Source organism: Ursus maritimus, unplaced genomic scaffold (assembly GCF_017311325.1).
Source record: "Ursus maritimus isolate PB19 unplaced genomic scaffold, ASM1731132v1 scaffold_24, whole genome shotgun sequence".
NCBI classification, from domain to species: Eukaryota; Metazoa; Chordata; class Mammalia; order Carnivora; family Ursidae; genus Ursus; species Ursus maritimus.
Genome location: NW_024424897.1, coordinates 11,746,624 through 11,768,897, shown reverse-complemented (window position 1 = coordinate 11,768,897; position 22,274 = coordinate 11,746,624). Strand labels below are relative to the sequence as shown.

Here is a 22,274-nt window from a genome sequence, read left to right as displayed (position 1 = left end):
TTTTTCAGTTCAGAAAAGGCCTGCTGAAGAGACTTCACGAAGTCGGAGAAGGAGTCGCCCTTGGAAAGAGAGTGGATGGTTTTCCTCTCGGCTGGCACTCCGGCTGGCTCTGGGCCTCCTGCAGACACGGCAGCTGCTCTGTGTTCTCTGGGGTGGACTCGGGCCAAAGACTGGAAGAAAGGTTGCTGTGCTCAGAAAATGTTTGAGAGTCACTGCCCTAGAGTCAGATGTTACCCTTCTGGACTTACCGAAGCATTATTTGTCTCCTCTTAAAGCAGATTTCTGTAATACATGTTCATATAATCATATGGGTTCTTTGGGATTCACTTTAAAAATAAAACTGAAAGAAAGCACAAAATGGGAAACGCATTGCAAGTAGGAAAGTGGCATACTAATATATCCAGGACACGTGAAAATGTACCTTCTTTTTGCAAGGTAATTTTTACAGTCCCATATTTCGGATTTTGCTACATTGCACTTGTCTGCCCTTCAGCCAGTGTGTTTTTCTCTTGCCTCTTTTCTAGACATGTGTGTTCCAGAAGTTGGGATCTCCATATTAATGGGTTCTTACTCGCTCAGTCCACATTAGTGAGACTTTGTATTCAGACTTTATTTCATTGTCTCTTTTCCATCTGGTTAGATTGTGAGCCTTAAAAAAAAAGTTACGTATGCGCCAAATGGAGAGAGCCCTAATAAGAGTTATTTCGTATTTTCTAATGCAAATGGTGCTGCTTTGACCTCTTCTCGCTTTCCCTTTTCAGATAAGCTTTCCTTGAGCGCACCATGCAAAGTAGGTCCCTCCTCTTGTGTTCAGTATCAGCCCTTGCTTTACTCAAAGATCGTTGCTCTTTCCGCAGTTGGCTTATTTATTTATACGTTTACTCGTCCTTTACCTCCCTCTTGCCATGAGGGCAAGGACCTCACCTCTGATTGTGAAGAGTTGAGTTCCTGAGGCCTAGTGACAGTGTCTGGCATACAGTAGGCACTCAGCAAATAGGGAATGAATGACATTTTGAGTGAACGACTTTGGGCCAACTTTAGTCAATCTGTACTGAGTGCTGTGATCAGTAGCTAGGTGTAAAGGAGGGAGGAGTAAACCCGCTGTGCCACAGATGGGCCCAGGATTGCATTTGCTTCTCCGTCTCTCAGTGAAGTACCCGGGCCATTGAAGCCCTGCTGTGTGCCCAGCCCCATGACCCTCTGGGAGGTGGAATAGCTCAGGGGTCAACGACATGGGCTCTGCAGCCAGACCACCTGGGTCCCAAGCCCAGTTCCCTCACAGACTGGCTCTGTGTGACCAAAGGCATCTCTAAACCTTAATTTCTTCGTATCATGGTGCATAGTAAGAGACCTTATAGGGTTATGGGATGATTACAGGAAATAAACTCCATGTCTTAGTCTGCTCAGGCTGCCATGACAAAATACCATAGACTGGGTGGCTTCAACAGTAGACATTTACTTCTCACGGCTCTGGAGGCTGGAAGTCTAAGAAGAAGGTGTTAGGACTTTCTTCCTGGCTTGCAGACCATGGCCTTCTCTCTGGGGCTTCTTCACATGCATACACATGGAGAGACAGAGATCTCCTACTCTTCTTATTAGACCACCAAGACTATCTGATTAGGACCCTACCCTATGACCTCTTTTCACCTTAGTTATGTCCTAAATACAATCACTTTGGGGTTAGGGCTCCAGCATATGAATTTTGGGGGGACATAGTTCAGTCCATAGCACTCAGTAAGGTATTCAGAACAGTGCCTTGCATGTCGTAGTAAGTGCTCATTAGCGGTTTTGTTCTTTGATCCCTGTTTTTAAGGAGCTCATTCTAGTTGGAGACAAAATTATAACATACATAAAATGAGCAGAGGGCAATTAAATGATACTCGTCGTAAAGATAGTATTAGTCCATTGAACGGAGCGAGAGGTTCCGGCTGGAACATTGGAGCTAACCCACAAGAGTTAGTGGATCTGAACTGTCTGAAGGCTGAGATGGATTTAGGTATGTGGAAAGAGGAGATGGCGGCCCACCAAGATGGGGACAGCTGGCTGTGTTTAATGTTAGGAGGCACATCTGTCTGACAAAGGACCTGTGACGTTCTTGGCTCTAACTTACAACAACAGATTTCTGGAAGGCAGTAGCTTGGGTCTGGACGCATTGTTCATTGTAGTTGCACAGTCGTGCAAGTGAATGGTCGTGTAATGGTACCAAGATGGGCTGCTTTGGGCGGGTCTCGACACTAGCCTCTGTGGTAAGCCTGGACAGTGTAGAGCAGAGTCTGCCGGTTCCAGAAAACAAGGAGTAAAGAGGGTCATGAAAGCTAGTCGGCAAAGTTCGGCTCAGATACAGTGAGGAACCTCCCCGTAAGTTCTGAGGTTATGATGTAGAAGGGGGAAGAAGGGGGAGGAGTGGCCGCCGGGAGACGCGGACACTGTATGCCGGGCCCGGTTCCCAAGCACTTCCCCCGTTGAACTCACTTAGCCCTCACATCCCCCTTGCGAATGTTACTGTCTGTATTTCACAAATGAGGAAGTGGAGACGCAGCAGGATTAAGTGACTTGGCCAGGGTCACACAGCCAGACTGTGGCGCGCTGGCTCCAGAGTTCACACTTCTCAAACCACTGGTGTTCTGCCAGACCGGTTAGCACTTGATTACGTTGTCCTGGTCTTGGAGCTTCATAGGAATTAGCCTTTAGCTTCCTAACCAGATTGTTAGCCTCTAAGTGAGGCAGTTAGAACTTGTAATTTTTATGGAATTAGAAAATTAGAAAACAACGACTCAGGGCTGGCGTGTTTCTGCGGCAGCTGGCAACGTATGCACGGCGTTTCTGGAAAGCAGTTGGGCTGTAAGTGTCCAGGGTCATCAAAATGTTCATAACCTTTGACCTCATGATCTTATTCCTGGTTATTTAGTCTCAGGAAGTAGTCGAAAGGGGGGGGAGGGTGAGGGAATATGTGTGTGAGAATTTTAGTTGCAGAATTTTTTTATTAAAGTAAAAAATTGGAAACAACTTTAGTGAACACTAGTCGGGGAATGTTTATGTAAATTACAGTACGTTCATTCATTGGGCATATTTATTTATACTCCTCTGAGGCGAAACACAACCGTATCAGCATGTGTAACAGTTGATGGTGAAACGTTAAGCAAAAAAGTAGGGGCAGGCTGCAAATTGTGTGGGTGTGCTGATTATAGGTAAAGTAGTTAAGTATGTGAACAAAAGCTAAAAGGAGGCCTGGAAACACTAACATGTTTTATGAAGGCCTAGCATTGTTTAATAAACGGTTGTGGATTTCAGGTAACTGAGACCTGCCTCCTTTTTTTTTTTTATTCTTAACTCCATTGCACCATTTTGAGGAAATAATCACATTGTACTGAAATTTCAAAATTATATTACACTATTTGGAAAAGCATAAAATACAGCATTATAACAATCAGCGTTGTTTTAGAATCTTGCCTTGATTTAAAACAAATATTTTGACCTGGACGATGAGCATTAAAAAGCTCTCCTGTTCCATGTTGCCAAAGAGCTAAGTCAACATTCTGGAAGAACAGTAGCCTGAGAAGAAAGAACCAGTTATACCGCGTCCGGAAGCCCGCCGTCCGGGGTAGCCGGTGACTCGGGAGACCGGCAGCTTCTGTCTGTCCGGGGTCTCGGAGCTGACTGGTCCCATTCACAGAGAAGGCAGGGGTCTTTGCATAAGCGCTCCCCCTGAGGCCGCTCGGCCCCCTGTGGTCACCTTCACTTCAGGGGCCGAGGCGCTGACAGAGCGACTACTCGTGCCGGAGGTGAGAAGCAGGAGCACAGCTGCTTGGGCTGGACCCTGGAAGCAAACCTGGGAGGCAACCCAAGTAAATGCAGTGCGTTGGCTGCAGTAGAAGCGGCGTTTGCCACGCGCGTGCTGTGGCCGCGGTGGTCATGTGGAGCGACCGTTGTGGGAGCTCTTCGTTGTGAAGGTGGGGCCCAGGAAAGGAGCGTGTAGAATGAGCTAGAGAGAGTTAGGCAGAACCTTGCCCTGGGAGGCAACCTTGGGGAATTGGCATTTCAGCCCTCCTGGCTTTTCACAGAGAGGCAAGCAGCAGGTGGGTGAGTGAGCAGTGAGGTCTCCGGGCGGAGCGGAGGGGGGGTCGGTGAGGAGTGACAGTAAAGGTGGCTACACGGCGGTGGGCGGGGCGATGGGGCACCTGGTGGGGAAGACTTCAGTCTGCAGGCATTGCAGGAGTAAAAAACGTAGAATTTGAACCAGTCTTGCTACCCTAACATTTTAATATATCTTGGTGTTCTGTAATGAGAATAGTACTGACGCTTTAATGCAGCCAGGAGAGGTCATTAAAAAGATAAGTTTGTGGGGCGCATGGTTGGCTCAGTCAGTTGAGCGTCTGACCTCAGCTCAGGTCATGATCTCTGATCTCGGGGTCCTGGTCCTGGAATCGAGCCCTGCCCACATCTGCATCTGCATCCGGGCTCTCTGCCTATCAGGGAGTCTGCTTGTCCCTCTCCCCTTCCCCCTGCTCATGCTGGCATGCTCGCTCTCTCTCAAAGTTTTTAATAAAATCTTTTTAAAAAGTAAATAAATAAAAAGGTAAGTTTGTTAGTTCACTCAGCCAGTTAGTTCATTAGACTTTAATTACGTCTGGGTTACTGAATGTAAAGCAGTTTTTTTTCTTTTCCAGGATTACATTCCATCACAACAAGATATTCTGCTTGCCAGAAGACCCACCAAAGGCATTCATGAGTACGACTTTGAAATCAAAAATGTTCCTTTCAAAATGGTTGATGTGGGTGGTCAAAGATCAGAGAGAAAACGATGGTTCGAATGCTTCGACAGCGTGACGTCAATACTTTTCCTTGTTTCCTCAAGCGAGTTTGACCAGGTGCTTATGGAAGACCGACTGACCAATCGCCTTACAGAATCTCTGAACATTTTTGAAACAATCGTCAATAACCGGGTTTTCAGCAACGTCTCCATAATTCTCTTCTTAAACAAGACAGATTTGCTTGAGGAGAAAGTGCAAATTGTGAGCATCAAAGACTATTTCTTAGAATTTGAAGGGGATCCCCACTGCTTAAGAGACGTCCAAAAATTCCTGGTGGAATGTTTCCGGAACAAACGCCGGGACCAGCAGCAGAAGCCTTTGTACCACCACTTCACCACTGCTATCAACACGGAGAACATCCGCCTCGTTTTCCGCGACGTGAAGGACACCATTCTTCACGACAACCTCAAGCAGCTCATGCTACAGTGACGTACAAAAGACTGGCCGTTTCAGTACCTTCTGTCCTTTTGATTGTTTTCTGTTTTGTTGTGTTTTTTAAAATAGCAGTTTACAACAGGAATTAGAAAAACCTTGATTCTGAGTTTAACTTCTTGGAAATCTTAGTCCTCCTTCTGCGGACTTCGGTTTGTGGCCGAAAGCTGCTGAATAACACATCGCCGATACCTGTTGACATTCAGCCTTTGATCTTTTCACTGTGGCTTCCCTTTGAGGGGTTGTAGTTTCCTGCCAAACCTCTGACTAGATAGAGTTCAGGCTTCGGCTTTTTCCACCTCTCAGCCTGAATCTTGTAGTGCCAAGTGTGGAAGGTGTCCTCGAATCTTTATTGGTATGAAGTTAAGGATATTCAGTTCTAAAACGGGCAAGGTCCCTTTTATCTGCCCTGTGCACGGCAGCGACACTTGTGCCTAGCTTTATGGTGACCTTGTTGGAAAGGGCTATGGAAAAAAAGTCTGATCTTGGGACTGGCATTCTATAGCTTTACCCAGATTTAGCCTTCGTGTGTTTTTAATTGCTTATATAGTGACAGTTGTTTAGTTTTAAAATTTCTGTGGTTTCTGAAGGTAATGTTCTTAGTGTTTTACAGTTTACATAAGGATTCCTGGTCTGATGCTAAGGGAGGTTCACAAATGGTACGGGGGCAGGGGGAGGGGAGCAAGAGGCAAGCCAGTGCCCTACAGAGTATTTGATGCAAAGTGATGAGTGAAATATAATGTGCCCTTTTCATCTTTAAATATCATGTACTAAGTGTGCCATACGGGAAACATTCTGGCCATAGCAGCAACCAGAAAAATTGCAAGTCACTTGATAACAGAGCTTTCTGAATAAACGTACCCTTTCCAGGATGTTACATGCTTTACGCTCAGACTTGCATGTCCTGTCTCGGGGGATTCGGGTCCTCAGCGCAGAGAAGCATTCTGCCATCACCGACATCTTTCTTTTGTTCTCCTGTCTGTTCCCATCAGCTCCAGCTGTGGCATTTACTGGAGTTCGTGTTTATTTGGAGCTTGCCAAGGGCAGTGTTTTCCTGTCAAACGACTCAAGAAGGCATTACTAGAGATTCCTGTTCATTCTTGGTGTGTCTCTAAGATACACGTACATGTTTTTATCATTATTGCGTATGAAATTCTGGCTTTACTGAGGTACATTTTTAATGTCTTGAGGATACTTTTAAGAATAAGTCGTAGTTTTTTTAGTTCACACCGAAAGATGATTACATTTGACCTCTCCTCACCACTTCTGAGATGAAAGTGTACCCTTGAGCCAGCCGTGTGATGACAGTGTGGTCATGGGGAGCTCCTCAGAGGGGCTGGTTCGCAGTACTGAGTGAATGCCGCCTGCCGGGTTGTGTGTGGTGTTAGACCGGGCCTGGAGAAGCAAGTGTCCAGGGCCAGTGACAGTTGGGAAAATCTGACAGCTTTTCTCCTTTTTCCTGAAAATTGTGATTAAGACTGTGATATCTGTCACTTTACTGTAGAGCTGTGTTCTCAGGTATTCCATTGGCTAGAAGGTCCTTGAAAGATTGGCCAACATTACAGATCACGCAGCCTTTTTCCAAGACCCTGGCTCTTGGTCTGTCTGCTGTCTAGTGCGAGAGTAGGGCTTTTCAAGGAGCTAACCAGGGATTGTTCTTAACCATTCCTGACTTATCTTGCATTTGAACTTCCACCATCATTTTATCCATAGTAACTTGCAGTGTGTCCACGCCTTGGTCATCCTCGAGCTACAGACACATAGCCCAGCATCATAACGCAGGCCTTCGTAGTATATAGTTCATGCATGTTTGACTAGTTCTACATCCAGTGCTTCTTGCCAAAAAGAATATAGTGTTTAAATTTTAAATTCACAGAATTAGAATAACTTCAGTGCTAGTGAATGTCTGAATGCGTGCACAGTGACATTTGGACTTCTTGCTGGAGAGTCTATGTGTAAATTACTCAAAACAGTTTAACCGAATGGCTCAAACCATTGAACTCCAGTGAAGGCTAAAGGAAGTTCCCTGTACACCAAGGAAACTTAGTCTTATTTAAGTTATGTTTTAGATCCGTGATATAAACCATACATACCGCCTGACAAAGCAGCAGTCACCAAGTTGTTCCATTTTGACGACCACCAAGAAATGTTCAAACACCAAATAGATGTGGTATTAGTTTGGGTATTTGTGATTTTCTTTCCTGATGTTTGTGATGTCTCACATGTCTCAACGTTCTTTTAAAATAAAATCTAGACTCTACTTTGAGGCAGCAGATTACTTGTCCTGAATGGCAGGCTTGTTTAGACAGCGGAAGCGTGAGGCTGCATCTGAAGGCTTTGGCTCACATTTCCTGTCGACTGTATTTTAAAACCATTTGAAGGAGTCTTAATACCTGAATTATGAAAGCTAGATCCTTTTGAAATACCACTATATGAAGAAGGAGATGAAATTTCCTGAACCAAATTGAGAAGGTGCTCATTGCTGTCACTATGCCAATTTCCCCTCATCTCTAAAAAAGTGGTTTAAAGTTCTTTGGTCTGTTTGCTTTTTTAAGTCTTCATGATTATGATTTGGAATAAAATGTGCCTAATTCTCTTATTACATTGTGTTCCTAAATCCAAATGTCTTCTCATTGAATTCTTAAGAAATGTCACGAAAGTGCCCTCATTGGCCTTGAAGAAACGTATACTATACAGAGTTGCCTTATAAATCGGAGAACACCACAAAGGTAGGCCTTGATTTTTTTATAAGGAGAAGGTTTTGCCGGATGTTTTCCGAGGGCCCACATCATGTAAGGCTTGCCTCTGCCACTTCAATGTTATTTTTCTCATAACCCCGAATCGTTGATTTCTGTCAAACATCGTAGGTCCGCGAGGTCGTCGCTGCAGCGTTGCTGTGGGCAAAGGCGCCCAGGAGCTGGACGGCAACCGCAGCGAGAAGGCCAGGGGAATGGCAGCGATCGCCCGGGTCTGCTCTGTTCTCTTTGAAGCGGCACCGGCGCGTCTTACACAGTGAAGGTCCTCTGGTTAATCTCTCAAGTTGAGGTGGTTTAGGGAAATCCTTTTTTCAGCTGGTGGCGTTGGTTTAAAGTAGCAGGAAGTCAGAGTACGTCAGTACCAGAAATGGTTAGAAGTATTGATTGAGATGCAACGGAAATCATACGCCCTGCCATTTTTTTGTAAGAGAACATGAGTAAATCTGAACTTCCAGCCTGTACCCAAGTACTTGTATTTATGCTTTTGATACAAATGTATTTCCAGCCTTAGTACACATAACCCGGTTATGCCTTATTTATGTGAAGAATAAAGTTACCAAGTCATGTTCTGTTATGTTCTGAAATTCAAATCACTATTCAAGAAGGCCTCAAATTGGTGCTTTCATTATGTAATGATCCATTTAGACAAAACCCCAAACCAAGCCATTTGAAACAAGTCTCTCTCCATTGCAATTTGTAGCAATGTTATTTCTGTCCGTGTAATAAGAAGGCTAAAGATCAGTGTTAACTCTTAATTTCTTGTTCGAATCCATGAAATCATGCCTGTAAAGCTCAAACATTTGTAACAAACTCCCCAATAAATCTAGAGAAAGTCGCTCTGTTACCTTTTTATTGCTTTTAGTTGAATTGAAGGAATCAAGCACAGAAAGTTTGCCTGTGCCTTTTTCAGGCGGAAGTTTGACTTGGTCCTTCCCCATCGCTTTCCCATCATTTCCGCATGTTCGGTTCCATCCGTCGGATATGCACGTGGTGTGCCGCTTCCCTGTACGGACTGATTTTCTTTTATTGATAGGATGCAGGCTGGCCTTTCAGCCTAGAAAAGCATGAGGACCGGGGGTTGGGGGGAGGGGAGATTGTACGAGAGCGGGTGTGTATGGGTCTCCACAGTCCAAATAAGGCAAAGGTATGATACATATGCATTGTTTTATGGTACGAGGTTAGGACTTGATAAATTTATACTAGAAATTGAAGTATAAGTCTACACCTGAACATTTTAAACAGGTCGGACTTCATGGCTTTTTCAAGTCCCATCAAGGCCATGTTAGCCTTAGGCTGGTGAGTGATTATTAACGGCATCTGAAGTACAATGTTTGTACCACTAGCATTCTTGTGTCTGTCCTTGAATGTGTAGTTAGCACGTAAGTGAGTATGTTCATTCTTGGGGCGTCCGGGTCCAACCACCTGATTTCCAATGCCAGAGCTCATATGGAACAAAAAGAGGGAATGACGGCACAATATTTTCTGGGTTGATGGGAGGTTGGGGGACCTATCCGGATCTGCTGTTGATAAAAAAATTTCCAGATCAAAGTATGCTAGGACCCACTATGCATACATTTTCACTCTGTGGATGTCGTGGTAGAAATATGCCACTTCCTGGGTATCTGATTTGGGTTTCTATTTAGGAAGCTTGTTTATGGTATTTCTTGCCATAGTAAGTGATACGTGTGTCCTCAGTTATGCCCTTTTGATGGTACCAAGGGGAACAGAGGGGGCGGGTAAGGATTAATCCTTGGAAAGTATATGTAACAATGCAACAAACTACACCATTTACTCTCTCTTTACCTCTTACTTGAAAGCAGAATGGCAACATGTTTTAAATGGCTTTTCTGTCCCACTCTACTGTGATGAGAGCTCATTCACCACAAGAAGCCCTTATCAAAAAGTGTATTTTGTAACAACCTCACAGATGCTGTACCCAACAAAACATGATTTATATTAGCTTTGTAAAAAAGTATTCGTGGCTTAGGATTTTTTATACGTATTATATCTTTTTATAACTTTCCAGGAACTAAGAAGCACGTTATCTGATGTTGTAAATTTCTTTTTTCGGTCAGTGCTTTAGTTCAGGATTGGCAATAAATTATTTCTAAAGGAAGGTCTGAAAGTGGAAAGAATGGTTTGATTTTATGCAATGAGTTGCTAGTCATGAAGGCTTTTACTTTTGTACATATTTTGCAAAAATTTTGCCTCTTGCTATTAATATTTGCTTTGTAAAAATTACTGACATTTAATAAACATTTATAAACTATTCAATACCACGATGTTATTTAAACCAAAGGCTTGGTAAATGTAAAGTGCAAAGCAGATACTTAGTTTGAAAAGCAAAACCTAGTGACTTAAAGCACTGAAATCTCTCAGCAGATCAGCAATATTTAACCTTCCTATTAATCTGTAAACTTGTCCTTAACTAAAGATGGGGATGCGTGGACTTCATCCAAGGAAGCTCGCAGACACTTAATACGTTTGGCCACGGGAATGGGGGAAGGGGAGCCACTCCTTTCCACTCCTCTTAAGATTGCTTAAACCGCACTAGGGTGTTTGGAGCTGTGATTTGTCCACGGGCGGGAGTAACGCTGTTAGAGGTCTATTGTGACAAACGGTGTTTTAAAAACAAGCCCACGTATTACCACTCATTTTTCTTGTTTCAACAAACCTTATTTTAGATCGTGATTTACAGAAAAATTGCAAGGGTCATAAGTTCCCCAATACACTACACCCTTTAAACAGTTGCTCCCATTATTAGCTCTTCCCTTAGTCTGGTACATTTGTCATTAACAAACCAGTACTGAGACTTTTTTTTTTTTTTTTAAGATTTTATTTATTTGATAGCCAGTGAGAGAGGGAACACAAGAAGGGGGAGTGGGAGAGGAAGAAGCAGGCTCCCAGCAGAGCAGGGAGCCCGATGCGGGGCTCAATCCCAGGACCCTGGGATCACGCCCTGAGCCAAAGGCAGACGCTTAACGACTGAACCACCCAGGCGCCCCTGAGACTTTAACTAAAGCCCACATTTCATTCCAATTTCCTTAGTTGTTCCCCGATGTCCCTCTCTGTTCCAGAATACATCTGGAATTGTCCTGTGTTCTTCGGCTCCTCTTGGCTATTACAGGTTCTCAGATGTTCCTTGTTTTTGATGACCTTGGCAGGTTTGAGAAGGAACACTGATCGGCTATTTTGTAGACGGCCCCTCTGTTGGGATCTGTCTGCTTGTGGTTCTCGTGATCAGACTCGGTTATGTGTTTGGGGGACCGCAGAGATAAAGCACCATCCTCATCAAATCCTACCTGACATACCACCCATCTTTTCCCTTCACAATTGCCCCTAAATAAGAAGTTGTTAACTTTTGGCATGGTCATACTTTTGCTTAACTGGCATATATCGAAAACAGCATGTACCTCCCCAAAGTGTAATGAAGGGCCTTTCCCCACAACCAGAATCGTACAGCAGGTGTGAATAAAGGTTCGGTGACCATGGCCCTGCCCCAGACTGGCTGGCTCCAGGCCTTAGCGGCAAAGAAACATTCTGTTCCAAGGTCTCACTTTGAACATCAGTTTCACTGTTGGTCCCAAGAAAAACGGAGATAGAAAGATTTGGACTGAGAAATATCTACAAGTCTACAAATATCTACAAATGTACCTTGAAAACAGGTCATTAAAGGCTTTCTTTGAAAGATTTAAGATCTTTTAAAATTGAAATTAAACTCACAAGCATTTGAATCCCCAAAAGAAGTCAAGAAGTCTTAAAAAAAAAAAAAATAAAGAACAACAAACTTTTTCCTGCTCTTGTTGGAAAAAAAGAACATCCCTTTGTCAAAGAAATTGCTGAGACTCCTGTACTGTCCAGTAAAATGTTTTGGCACCATCATGGTTAACTGGCATGAGACACTCTCAAAATGACCTGTTCCCTTGCCCACAGTGTGGGTTATAGGAAGAGAAAAGAGAGACTTTGGTTTCAAGAAGGCCGGAAACTCAGAGTTCATAGGTTAAACCAGAGGTTTGTTTTGGTGATGGAAAATCTGGCAAATCCTCAAAAAAACAAATGGCCAAGGGCAGTGTTTTAAAATATATGCTGTAATTTTTCCTTAGAAATGAGTGGGGCAACCGAAATACAGTACTGCAGTTGCAGTAAGGAGCATCTACGAAAACACTGTGCAGCTCGATTTCACAAGGGTCCCTTTTCAAGTGCACCGAGACGACAAAAGGCTCAAACAAGGCTTCGATACAAACTAACCATTCAAGGCAGCTGCGTGAAGCTTCTCTGTCGGCCAAAAGACTATGGAGGGAAGTTGTGTCCAGAATTAACATTTATTCTGAGTGGAGGAGGGTGCTGGGTGTTCTTTACCCGTGGAGGTACGTGATAGGAAAATGGAAGCCACGAAGTCTTTTTAAAAGTTGGTCATTCTTTTGTAATTAATTAATTACACTGCAGCTTTGAATTTCCGTCCAGGTCGAACATCGCAGAAGAGGGAGAACATGCTTATAAGATGAAACTGAAGGTCAAACTGCTGACCTTGGGAGTGAAAATGTATAGTTGGGTTTCTTTATTTTTCTAGGATTCTGCACGGACCATCCCAACGCTTGTCAGCCTCGTGGGATTTCACCAGCTGGTTTATTTTCACGGCAGAACGAGTTCGTCAGAACTTCCTCCGGAGTAAAAAGCGCCTCACAGCCCCTATGGCTGGGCGACACTGGTGACGTCACATATTAGAGGTAATTCCGTACGTGCCGTCCTTGCACGCGCGCAGCGGGTTTGCGGTCTGGGGAAAGATGCTCCGGATCAGCGTGAAGGGGAGGACGACTGGCCAGGCTGAGAGCTGGGCGGACACGAAGAGCACGGTTCCCGCAGGCGCACCGGACCGCCTGACCCTGTCTGCAGCCCACGGGACGCAGTTCCGTTCAGCCCCCCTGCCCGACGTTCAAGGCGTCTGGCGTCAGCCTCCCTTGCCAACGAGCCTCCTTTCCACCGTCTTCACCCAATTCGCCCAGCGCCGGCCTTCCCCCACCCCCTTCTGTCCGCTCGCTTTGCCCCAGGCCAGACCCTGCTGTCTTCAAGCCCGGCCCTGAAGAAGACCACGGGCTTCCCATCCCCCCCGAGACCAGGAGCACCTTCCCTCCTGTGACCCTGTCCCTTCTTACTCCCCTCCCGGGGCTCTTCAAGCCTTCCCTCTTGTCCTCGAGCTTTTCCCGTTCCCATCTCGCCCCTCTCCTGACGGTGATAGGAACGCATCCTTGCTCTGCAGAGGCTCCTGCTAAGCTCCCCGAGAGCCCGTCGGACACCCCTGACTGCCCGTGAGAGTGACCAACACGGCGACCCCTTCTCAGGAGACTCGCCACCAAGGGAAGCCAGACTGTGGAGAAGTGGCTTCTGAGTCGACTGTCACTAGCTTCAGGAGGGACCTGATTCGACGGCCGATCTGACTGAGTAATGGCCTCCGTGTTCTTGCCTACATTCAGATTCTTGAAAGCCTTCTAGAAGATTCCAACATGTAACAAATTGTTTATGGAAGAATATAAGAATATTATAGTCTATATAGTACAAAGTTCCTATGAGAAGGTCTTTTTTTTTCCCCTCAAAAAAAAGGGGAAAAAAAGAGGAGGATTGCAAGAGGAAAATTCTCTGAAGACATTACGGATAACTCAACAGGTTTTGAGAAAATGGACGCCGGTGGTTTGTTGTTTTTTCCCTGCATTCTGCCCTCAAGGGGCACTTCCCCGTCACAAGAACATGTTAGTCTTCCTGAGGTACTGAAAGTCAGGACCGGGCAGCCTCTGAAAGTCATGGGCACTTTCAGATTCACTTGTGCCATGACCACCATCTTAGTTCAGCCTGCTCTAGAAAGTACTGCAGACTGGGCGCCTCACGGATGACAAAACTGTGCTCCTCGCCGTCTGCAGACTGAAAGTCCGAGATCAGGACACGAGCGCGCTGGGGTTCTGGGGGGGCCCTGCTCGGCGTTGCAGACTGCTGGCTCCTCACCGGCAGGAAGAGCTGCTTGGCCCCTTTTTCTAAAGGTACTGGTCCATCCATCGGGGCTCCACCGTCATGACCAAAGTCCCCATCTCCAAATACCGTCACACTGGGCTTAGGGTCCCAGCGCGTGAGTGGGGGGAGGGGAGGACAAACATTCAGCTCATAACAGTCACCAGAATGTCATCAGGATTGGCTTGAATCCAGCTTGATCTTCTGCTTTTTTTTTTTTTTCTCCACGAAGAACCACTTTTTTCAGTGATCAGTGCAGAGATAAGGATCCAGCGGCTTCTAAGCATCTTCTCTTTCAACACCTTTTTTGGTATAAGTTTTTTTTCATATACTACGAAAAATGTTTGGTGAAAAACCACCCCTAATCTTACCCCTTGATCACAACTGCTATAAATAATGATGATATTTCTGTCTAGTCAGTTTTCTCCGTATATGATTCAGGGACAGGTCATTAGCATTAGTCCCAAGGATAATTGTTTTAAATAGTTGCATATTTCACTCAGTGCCTGCCTAGATCTTTCTGCTAGAACTTCTCGCCCAAACTGGAGATGTGAACGGTCCTGAGAACAGTAGCAATGATGACACCCATTTCGTTTTCAGATGCTTGCCTCTCAGATGACTTCAGAGCCTGACTTTTTCTCCCACACACCAGCGCGTGGGTCTGAAGTCCACCTATGTCCTCATAAATCCAACATCCTCGAAGACCTTCCAGATTGTCGTGAGAGTTGGACCACACTTTATTCAAGGCACCGTAGGACAGAACAGAAAAGTCTAAAACTGATTCCATGTTGCACAGATCCCTGATAGTGTGTGAATAATTCTCCACATGGGGAAGATATCTCAAAATGTGATGGTAGATAATTTTATCCACTTAGTAATAAAAAAAAAACAGCAAAAGTGATTTTATGTCTGCATTGTAAAATGAAGCTTTTAGTGTTACTTCTGTTTCTAGATTTAAGGGTTTTTTTTACAATGAGGTTTGTGTGTCCAGGGACATTCTCTAGCAGGATAGGGCTTATGTCCAAGGATGTCCTCATGATGATTTATAAAAGCCAGCTCAAAACTCTCCGGGAGTGGCACCCCAAGGGCATTCGGCCACCAAACTTCAGGTTTTTTACCCGCCTGTGACTTGATACTTATCTTTAGCCCAGTCCTCAAGTAACCAAGGTTTTTGTAGCAACGTCCAAATAACGTTCAATAAGCAGCTGGAAAGATGCTCGACGTGATTGGCCATCAGGACAATACAAGTCAAAACCACGGTGAGGTACCACTTTACACCAATTAAGATGACGAGGGTTTTTAAAGAATGGGCATAAGGGTTGATGAGGATGTAGAGAAATTGGAACCCTCAGACCTCACTGGTGGGATTGTAAAACAGTATATAACTCCTTTGGAACACAGTCTGTCCATTCTTCAAAACGTTAAATATGGAATTACCAGACGATCCAGCAATTTCTGTCCTTGGTATAAGTCAGAGAAATGAAAACATACATCCATACAAAAATTTGTACATGAACGTTTATACCAGCATCATTGATAATAGACGAAAAGTGGGAATAGCCCAAATGCCCAGCAAATGATGACTCCATGAAATGTGGCAGAGCCATACGAGGAAATATTATTTAATATAATGAATAAAGTACTGACGCATGCTATAAGATAGACGAACCTAGAAAACATTATGTTAAGTGAAAGAAGCCAGACACAAAAGGCTTCATCTTTACAATCATATTCTCTAGTTCCATTGATAGGAAAGGTCCAGAATAGACAAATCTGTAGATACAGAACTACTGACGGTTGTCTGGGGAAACAGGCAGTGCTGCTAACGGGTACAGCTTCTTTGGGGGGATGATGACATTGTTCCCAAATTAGATTGCAGTAATGCTCTCATGACAGTGGAATATGCTGAGAGCCACTTCCGGAATTGAATAGAAGATGCTTAGAGTCTTGGGGCTCCTGGGTGGCTCGGTCCACGAAGCTTGATTTCGGCTCAGATCCTGATGTCATGGGTCATGGGATCCAGCCCCAGATCAGGCTCTGCACTCGGTGGGAGTCTGCTTGGGATTCTCTCCCTCTGCCCCTCCCCCTGCTCATGCTCACGCTCTCTCTCTTTCTCAAATAAATAAATAAATCTTAAAAAAAAAAAGATGCTTACAGTCTAGCAGGACAGAAAATATATATGCATGAATAATTAAAGCAAGATATACAGTAATAAACACCACTCAAGGGAACTAGATAAATTGCTGTGTGCCTTCAGAGAAAGATAAGTCCATCAAGATGGAATTGGGGAGACTTTTCTAGAAGAGAAGGCCTTCCCAGATGACTTACACATACCTGGATGTGAGGAGGGGGATAGGCTGCATGCTGGCTGGATGGAACGGCTTAGGAATGAGAAAGCCCATTTCACTGAGCAGTCTTCTGTAAGGTGCTAGAAGTAAAGAGGACAAAGATCCCCCCTATCCTCACCCCAAGAAGTTCACTGTCCAATACATGAAACAAAAATAGGAAAGGCTATGACGAAAGATGAGTAAGTCCTAGGGAGTTCTAGGCAGAGGGTACTGCATGTGCAAAGGCCAGGGGGTCGGTGGAGCTTATAAATGGAAGAAGCAAGAACTCGCCCTGAGAGACAGTCGGAGAGGGCCAGACAGGCAAAGCCCGTGGCAAAATAGTATTCATGATGCTATTCCTGCAAATTTAGTGTAAGTTGAAATTTTTCAGAATAAAAAGCTAGAGGAGCACCTGGGTGGCTCAGTCAGTTAAGTGTCTGCCTTCAGCTCATGTCATGATCCTGGGGTCCTGGGATTGAGTCCTGCGTCTGGCTCCCTGCTTAGCAGGGCATCTACTTCTCCCTCTGCTGCTCCTCCTGCTTGGGCTCTCTCTCTTTCTCTCTCTCAAATAAGTAAATAAAATCTTAAAAAAAAAATAAAGAAGAATAAAAAGCTAGAAAAAAGAAAGACATCATGGCCTTGGGGGGTGGTGGTGTTGTAAACAGTAAAACAGCTTCAAAGCTTAGACTTGAGTGGGGTCCCTACCGCAGGCACAAAGGGCTGAGTTATGCCAAATCCATGACATGAAGATGCCTTCTTCTCTCAGCCACGGTCCTCGAGTGGCCTCGTTACCACGAACCCCCGGGGCTGCCCGCTCTCGCCAGCCTGCCCCTGATCCTTCTCTGTGACGGAGTCTGTGCTCAATAACACAGGAGGTGCAGGGGCGCCTGGGTGGCACAGCGGTTAAGCGACTGCCTTCGGCTCAGGGCGTGATCCCGGCGTTATGGGATCGAGCCCCACATCAGGCTCCTCCGCTATGAGCCTGCTTCTTCCTCTCCCACTCCCCCTGCCTGTGTTCCCTCTCTCACTGGCTGTCTCTATCTCTGTCGAATAAATAAATAAAATCTTAAAAAAAAAAAAAAAAAAGGAGGTGCAAACCGCCCGTTCCCGCGCAGAACACACCTCATGGCGCTGTTTTCACTCAAGCTTTCAAATCCAAATTATGACCTTTCGAGAGAATTGCTGGGCTGCCTTTTCCTTTGATTTCGGAAGCTTATTTAAGGAATGACCGTGGGATGCTTCTGTGATTGATGAACAAGAGGGTGATCTTGGAAGCAAGGCGAGCTTGGGTTCAAATGCAGGCTTCTCTTACTAAGCTGTGTGACTTCAGGCAAGTGACTTAGCCTTTCTGGGCGTCGACTGCCTGCTCTGTCACGCCCGCCGGCGTGCGTTGACTGTTAAACATGAAATGAAGAAACTCGATAGGCAATGGAATAGGACTTGGGACCGCTATTGTTTTTGTCTTAAAGAATGTTTGATTTTTATCTTCATTTTCTCTCTTCTACTCCCTTCGATTTCTGTCTTCCTTCTACCCTCTCATCATCCTCTTTGTCTCCTTTTTCACCTTAACAATTTCCCCCTCGAAGAAGCCGGAAACCAATGTGTGAAATTCTCAAGTGTAATACTACCTTTGCCACCCAGGGGTGACACTTGAGCTGGAAGTTCCCGAGAAAGGAGTTGTGTTGTTATTTGGTGGGAGGGGGGAGGGTACGGACGGAAAAGTCCATCTTCTAGTAATTATACCTTGTATTAAAAGGATCTGTAAGCAAAATACATGTGCACCTCCATCTTTTGGTTGGCTGAGATCTACAGACGGAAAGTGTTACTAAATCAATGGCCAGGGACACCTGGGTGGCTCAGTCGTTAAGCGTCTGCCTTCGGCTCAGGGCGTGATCCCGGCGTTATGGGATCGAGCCCCACGTCAGGCTCCTCCGCTGGGAGCCTGCTTCTTCCTCTCCCACTCCCCCTGCCTGTGTTCCCTCTCTCGCTGGCTGTGCCTCTCTCTGTCAAATAAATAAATAAAAGTCTTTAAAAAAAATCAATCAATCAATCAATCAATGGCCAATGCTGGGACACCTGGGTGGCTCAGTCAGTGAAGCGTCTGCCTTTGGTTCAGGTCATGATCCCTGGGTCCTGGGATCAAGCCCTGCATCGGGCTCCCTGCTCAGCGGGGAGCCTGCTTCTCCCTCTGCCTGCTGCTCCCCCCGCTCGTGCTCACTCTCTCTCTGTGACAAATAAATAAAATCTAAACAAAACAAAAGAACAAAAACCAATCGATGACCAGTGACAAGACAGTTGGGCTCTACTCAATCTTCACTGTGGGAAAACACGAAGGAGGTGTTTTTTTAAAGTTAGCTTTCTGTTCAGGCAGATACTGAACATTCCTCAGTGGGCGAAGGGTTTAACACTCCTTTTTCAAACATTTTTAATTCAGGCAAGATTGATACAGAGCAGATGGGTTCCTGGGTTGCCCCGTCTCATTTTGGCCCTTAGAGAGTGAGAAGGGGGACCATGATGTGGTCTCTGCCTGAAGCTGGTTCAGTTAGGGTCCCTCTGGGGACGTGTCTCAGTAGAGAGGACTCCCTGGCAACCCCACCGTGGGCGAGTGGAGACATCATTGGATCAGGGGAGGTCACTTGACCAAAATGGGCCCACCCCTCTGCTGACTGGGTGGCCCAAAACAGAGCCCTCTTAGGAGCAAGCTATTAATTAATCAGAGTAGGTCCCCGTAGTGAATCGGAGAAGGGAGACAGACGGACAGAGACGAGACGGAGCAACCTGTCCCCAGAGCTACATTGCATCCTGCCAGCTCTTCCAGAGGGGCTGGAATACAATTACTCCCCATCCTGACGGAAGCCTTGATGGCTCCCCATGCTTCACCATGGCCGCGGGCTTCCTACGTAGCTCACAGGGCACAAAGCAGAGGCAAAGGGACACAGCAGGTTTTCTCCCCAACCCTTTCGCTTTGCATCTTTGCATTCAGATGTCTACAGTTCTCATTCCTTTTTGAGGCACTATACTTATAAGTGCCTTCCTGAATGTATTTTGCTGTCACAGTAGCAAATCCACTCGAATACCCAGAATGTTCTCCCCATCTCAAGACCAAAGATAATGATTAAGTCATCACACCTGCAAAGACCTTTTTCTCCGTATGTGGTGACATTTACAGGTTCCAGGGATTAGGACTTGGACATCTTCTGGGGGGGCGGGTACGGGGAGAGTGTTCCAATGGGCTGTGATTTCACGCCTCCTCCTCCCATTTGCACTGGAGATGTGCCCTCCTATTCTCCAACCTTCGGTAACAGCAAACAAGTCCGCTTTCCCGCCCAGCCCAGCTCCCTTCTGACTCCCTATCTCTGTGACAACCGCATCATTTTCTCCACAATCCTCCTTGGAGCTTTGACCCTTCCAGCTCCTTCCCTACCCTGACACCACCCCACCCACACTTGCTATGAGTCACAGATCTCAGAATCACGAAGTCTCTAAGCAGAAGGGAAACTTCCTATCGAATACTTTTGACTCAGAGACACGGCAGAGCCCGAGAGAGCTGGTGACTTGCCCATGTCAGGTGCTGATTTAATGGCAAGGCTGGATGAAAGCCCCGCACCCCCAGACCCACCTAGCTCAGCTGTCCATCCTCGTAAGAGTCCTCCTGCGGACGGTGCTCCCCCATCCTTCATCTCCAGCCCTGTTCTCGCCTGCTGTCCGCCGGGCACTGCAGAAGCCGCCGGGGACCCCCTCCTGCAGTCTCCCCTTTGGCCAGTCTCCCCAGTGTCTGTTCACTGCTTTTACCTGACTTGGGTCGCCCCCGTGGAAATAATTTCAGCATCTCCCTGTGACGCAGAAGCCAAGTCCCAAGAGTCAGCACACATTATTGAGCCTCTATTATGTGCTAGCTGCTGGGGGGTGCGGGGTGAGGGGGCGTCCATGATGAACCAGACCCAGGCCTGGCCTTCGATGGCAGTCTGGGCTGTGGACTGTCATGGCCCAGCATTCACGTGTCTCACCTGCGTCTCCTGTCCCCCCGCGTCCCCTGGCCCCCGCTGCCCCGAGAAGCCGACCTGCACATCTGGAGTGGGACAAGGGCTCATCCCCTGTGTGCAGAATGCCCTGTCCCTTCCTGACCCCGCAACGCATGGGCAGTCTTCAAAGCCTGTGCCTGGCCCTGCCCACGAAGCCTGCCCCGCACTCCAGTCCAGAGCCCTGAATTTAGCTCCCTTGCCCGTCTGGACCCTTCTATAACCCTCGCTCCTGCTCCCGTCCTGGGTTGACTGGAAGGAACCCCTGGCAGCTGCCTCATAGGGTAGTTTTCCGCTTCCATCCCCGCTGCGCTCCACCTGTCTCTTGTGGGTTTTGCCTGGCAGGTGGCGGCGGGTGGGGAGGGTGCCACAGTGGTCTGGAGGCCCCAAAGCTCCCCACTCTGAATACCCCGCTGGGTGCCACCACCTCTCCGGGGGGAGCACAGCCGCGGCTGAGGAGAGTCAGGCTGGGTCCTCTGCCAGGGGTGCTCCGTGCCAGAGCTGAGAAACCCCCAGGGTGCCTGTCACCTACTCCCACCCCGGAGACCAGAAAACTGACTTCCTGTTTGGGCCTCAGTGAGAAGCACTCCTGCCTGTGGCTAAACTGAGCCCGTCCTTTTTTTTTGAGCCCTAGGAACCTGACCAGCCTGATGGCTCAGATTCCTGACATTTTTCTGGGCGTTTCACCTAGTTCCTGGGAGTGTGGGTTTTCATTGCCTCCTGTCGTGTGACAGACTACCCCAAAGCTCAGTGGCTTGAGACAACAGCAACGCTATTTGCATCTGTGGGTTGAGAATTGAAACAAGGCTCAGGGGGGTGGCTGGTCTCCGTCTGGGGGGAACACCCGAGTCTCCACCACCATGCTGGGTGTCTCCGTGGGTTTGGCTTCCGAGTCTGGGGGTGGTGGGATCAGTGGGAACAGGGGTGCCCATCAGGCTGAGTCCCTCAATTCCCCTTTACGGAGGCTCGGAGGCTCGAGGCCTCTCTGTCTCCAAGGGGCCTCCCCAGGAAGATTGTCAGCCTGTTACCTGATAACACAGAGCTCCGAGAACGCAAGGGCAGAACCCACCAAGCTTTCCTAAAGCACAAGCCTAACTGTCCCATTTTGCGGTTAAAGACACTGAGGCTCAGGGAGGTGAAGTATTTTGTCTGGGAGGGGGCCACGGAGGGGGTGTGATGTCTCGACTCGAACCCAAGTCCATCGATCATGGATTCTTACATTCTCCACAAGCCTGGAGCTGGTGCCGTGTCCTCTGTCACCGTGTCCTCTGTCACACTGCATCGTTTGAGGCAGCCCAGACCCAAGGATGAACACCGTCAACGTCAGGAGGGCACGAGCGGTGAGTACGAGGGATGTGGTTCATGGCGGCCACCATGGTCACAACCTACTCTCCACGTCTTCTCTTTCCTGGCGGAGTCCAGTTCTTCAAGGTATGGAGGGCGGCTCGACCCCTCAGCACCCTTCCTAAGGGCTGGCTCCCAGCAGTTGCTTCACCTCCGTTCATCCTCTGGAGAGAGGAGTGGGGGCGCCACACGGGCCATGGTGCTGTCTGAGTGGGTCTGTCATGTTGCTCCCCCATTGTCCCCAAGAGCTTTCCTTTGGCTCGGTTGGAGGGAAGTGTAGCATTCGGGCCACCTTCTCCTTTCACAGATGAGAAAACTGAGTCTCATTTGAGGTTTTAGCTTACACACTTGCTAAAAGCCACATTAAAAAAAAAAGTAGCCGATGAGGCTTGAGAGCCCAGGACTCTCATTTTTTATTAAAATAGAGGGAAATAGGGGTGCCTGCCTGGCTCATTTGGTGAAGCATGTGACTCTTGATCTTGGGGTCGTGAGTTTGAGCCCCCATTGGGCGAAGAGCTTACTTCAGAAAGAAAGAAAGAAAGAAGAAAGAAAGAAGGAAGGAAGGAAGGAAGGAAGGAAGGAAGGAAG

General features: G+C 46.9%; 1 protein-coding gene and 1 long non-coding RNA gene across 2 annotated transcripts in view; both read left to right on the top strand.

The window, feature by feature from the left end:
• The window catches only part of GNA13 (G protein subunit alpha 13), a 38,856-nt gene extending 30,022 nt beyond the window's left edge, over positions 1–8,834 (top strand). The window contains exon 4 of the mRNA XM_040640357.1: positions 4,668–8,834. Coding sequence (XP_040496291.1) covers positions 4,668–5,240 — 573 coding nt within the window. The 3' untranslated portion in view covers positions 5,241–8,834. The remainder of the gene's footprint in view (positions 1–4,667) is intronic.
• Positions 8,835–12,743: 3,909 nt separating this feature from the next.
• LOC103665671 lies at positions 12,744–14,897 on the top strand. The gene is made up of 2 exons (XR_569337.2): positions 12,744–14,028; positions 14,597–14,897. It is a non-coding gene; the product is annotated as an uncharacterized LOC103665671 (long non-coding RNA).
• Positions 14,898–22,274: the final 7,377 nt, after the last annotated feature.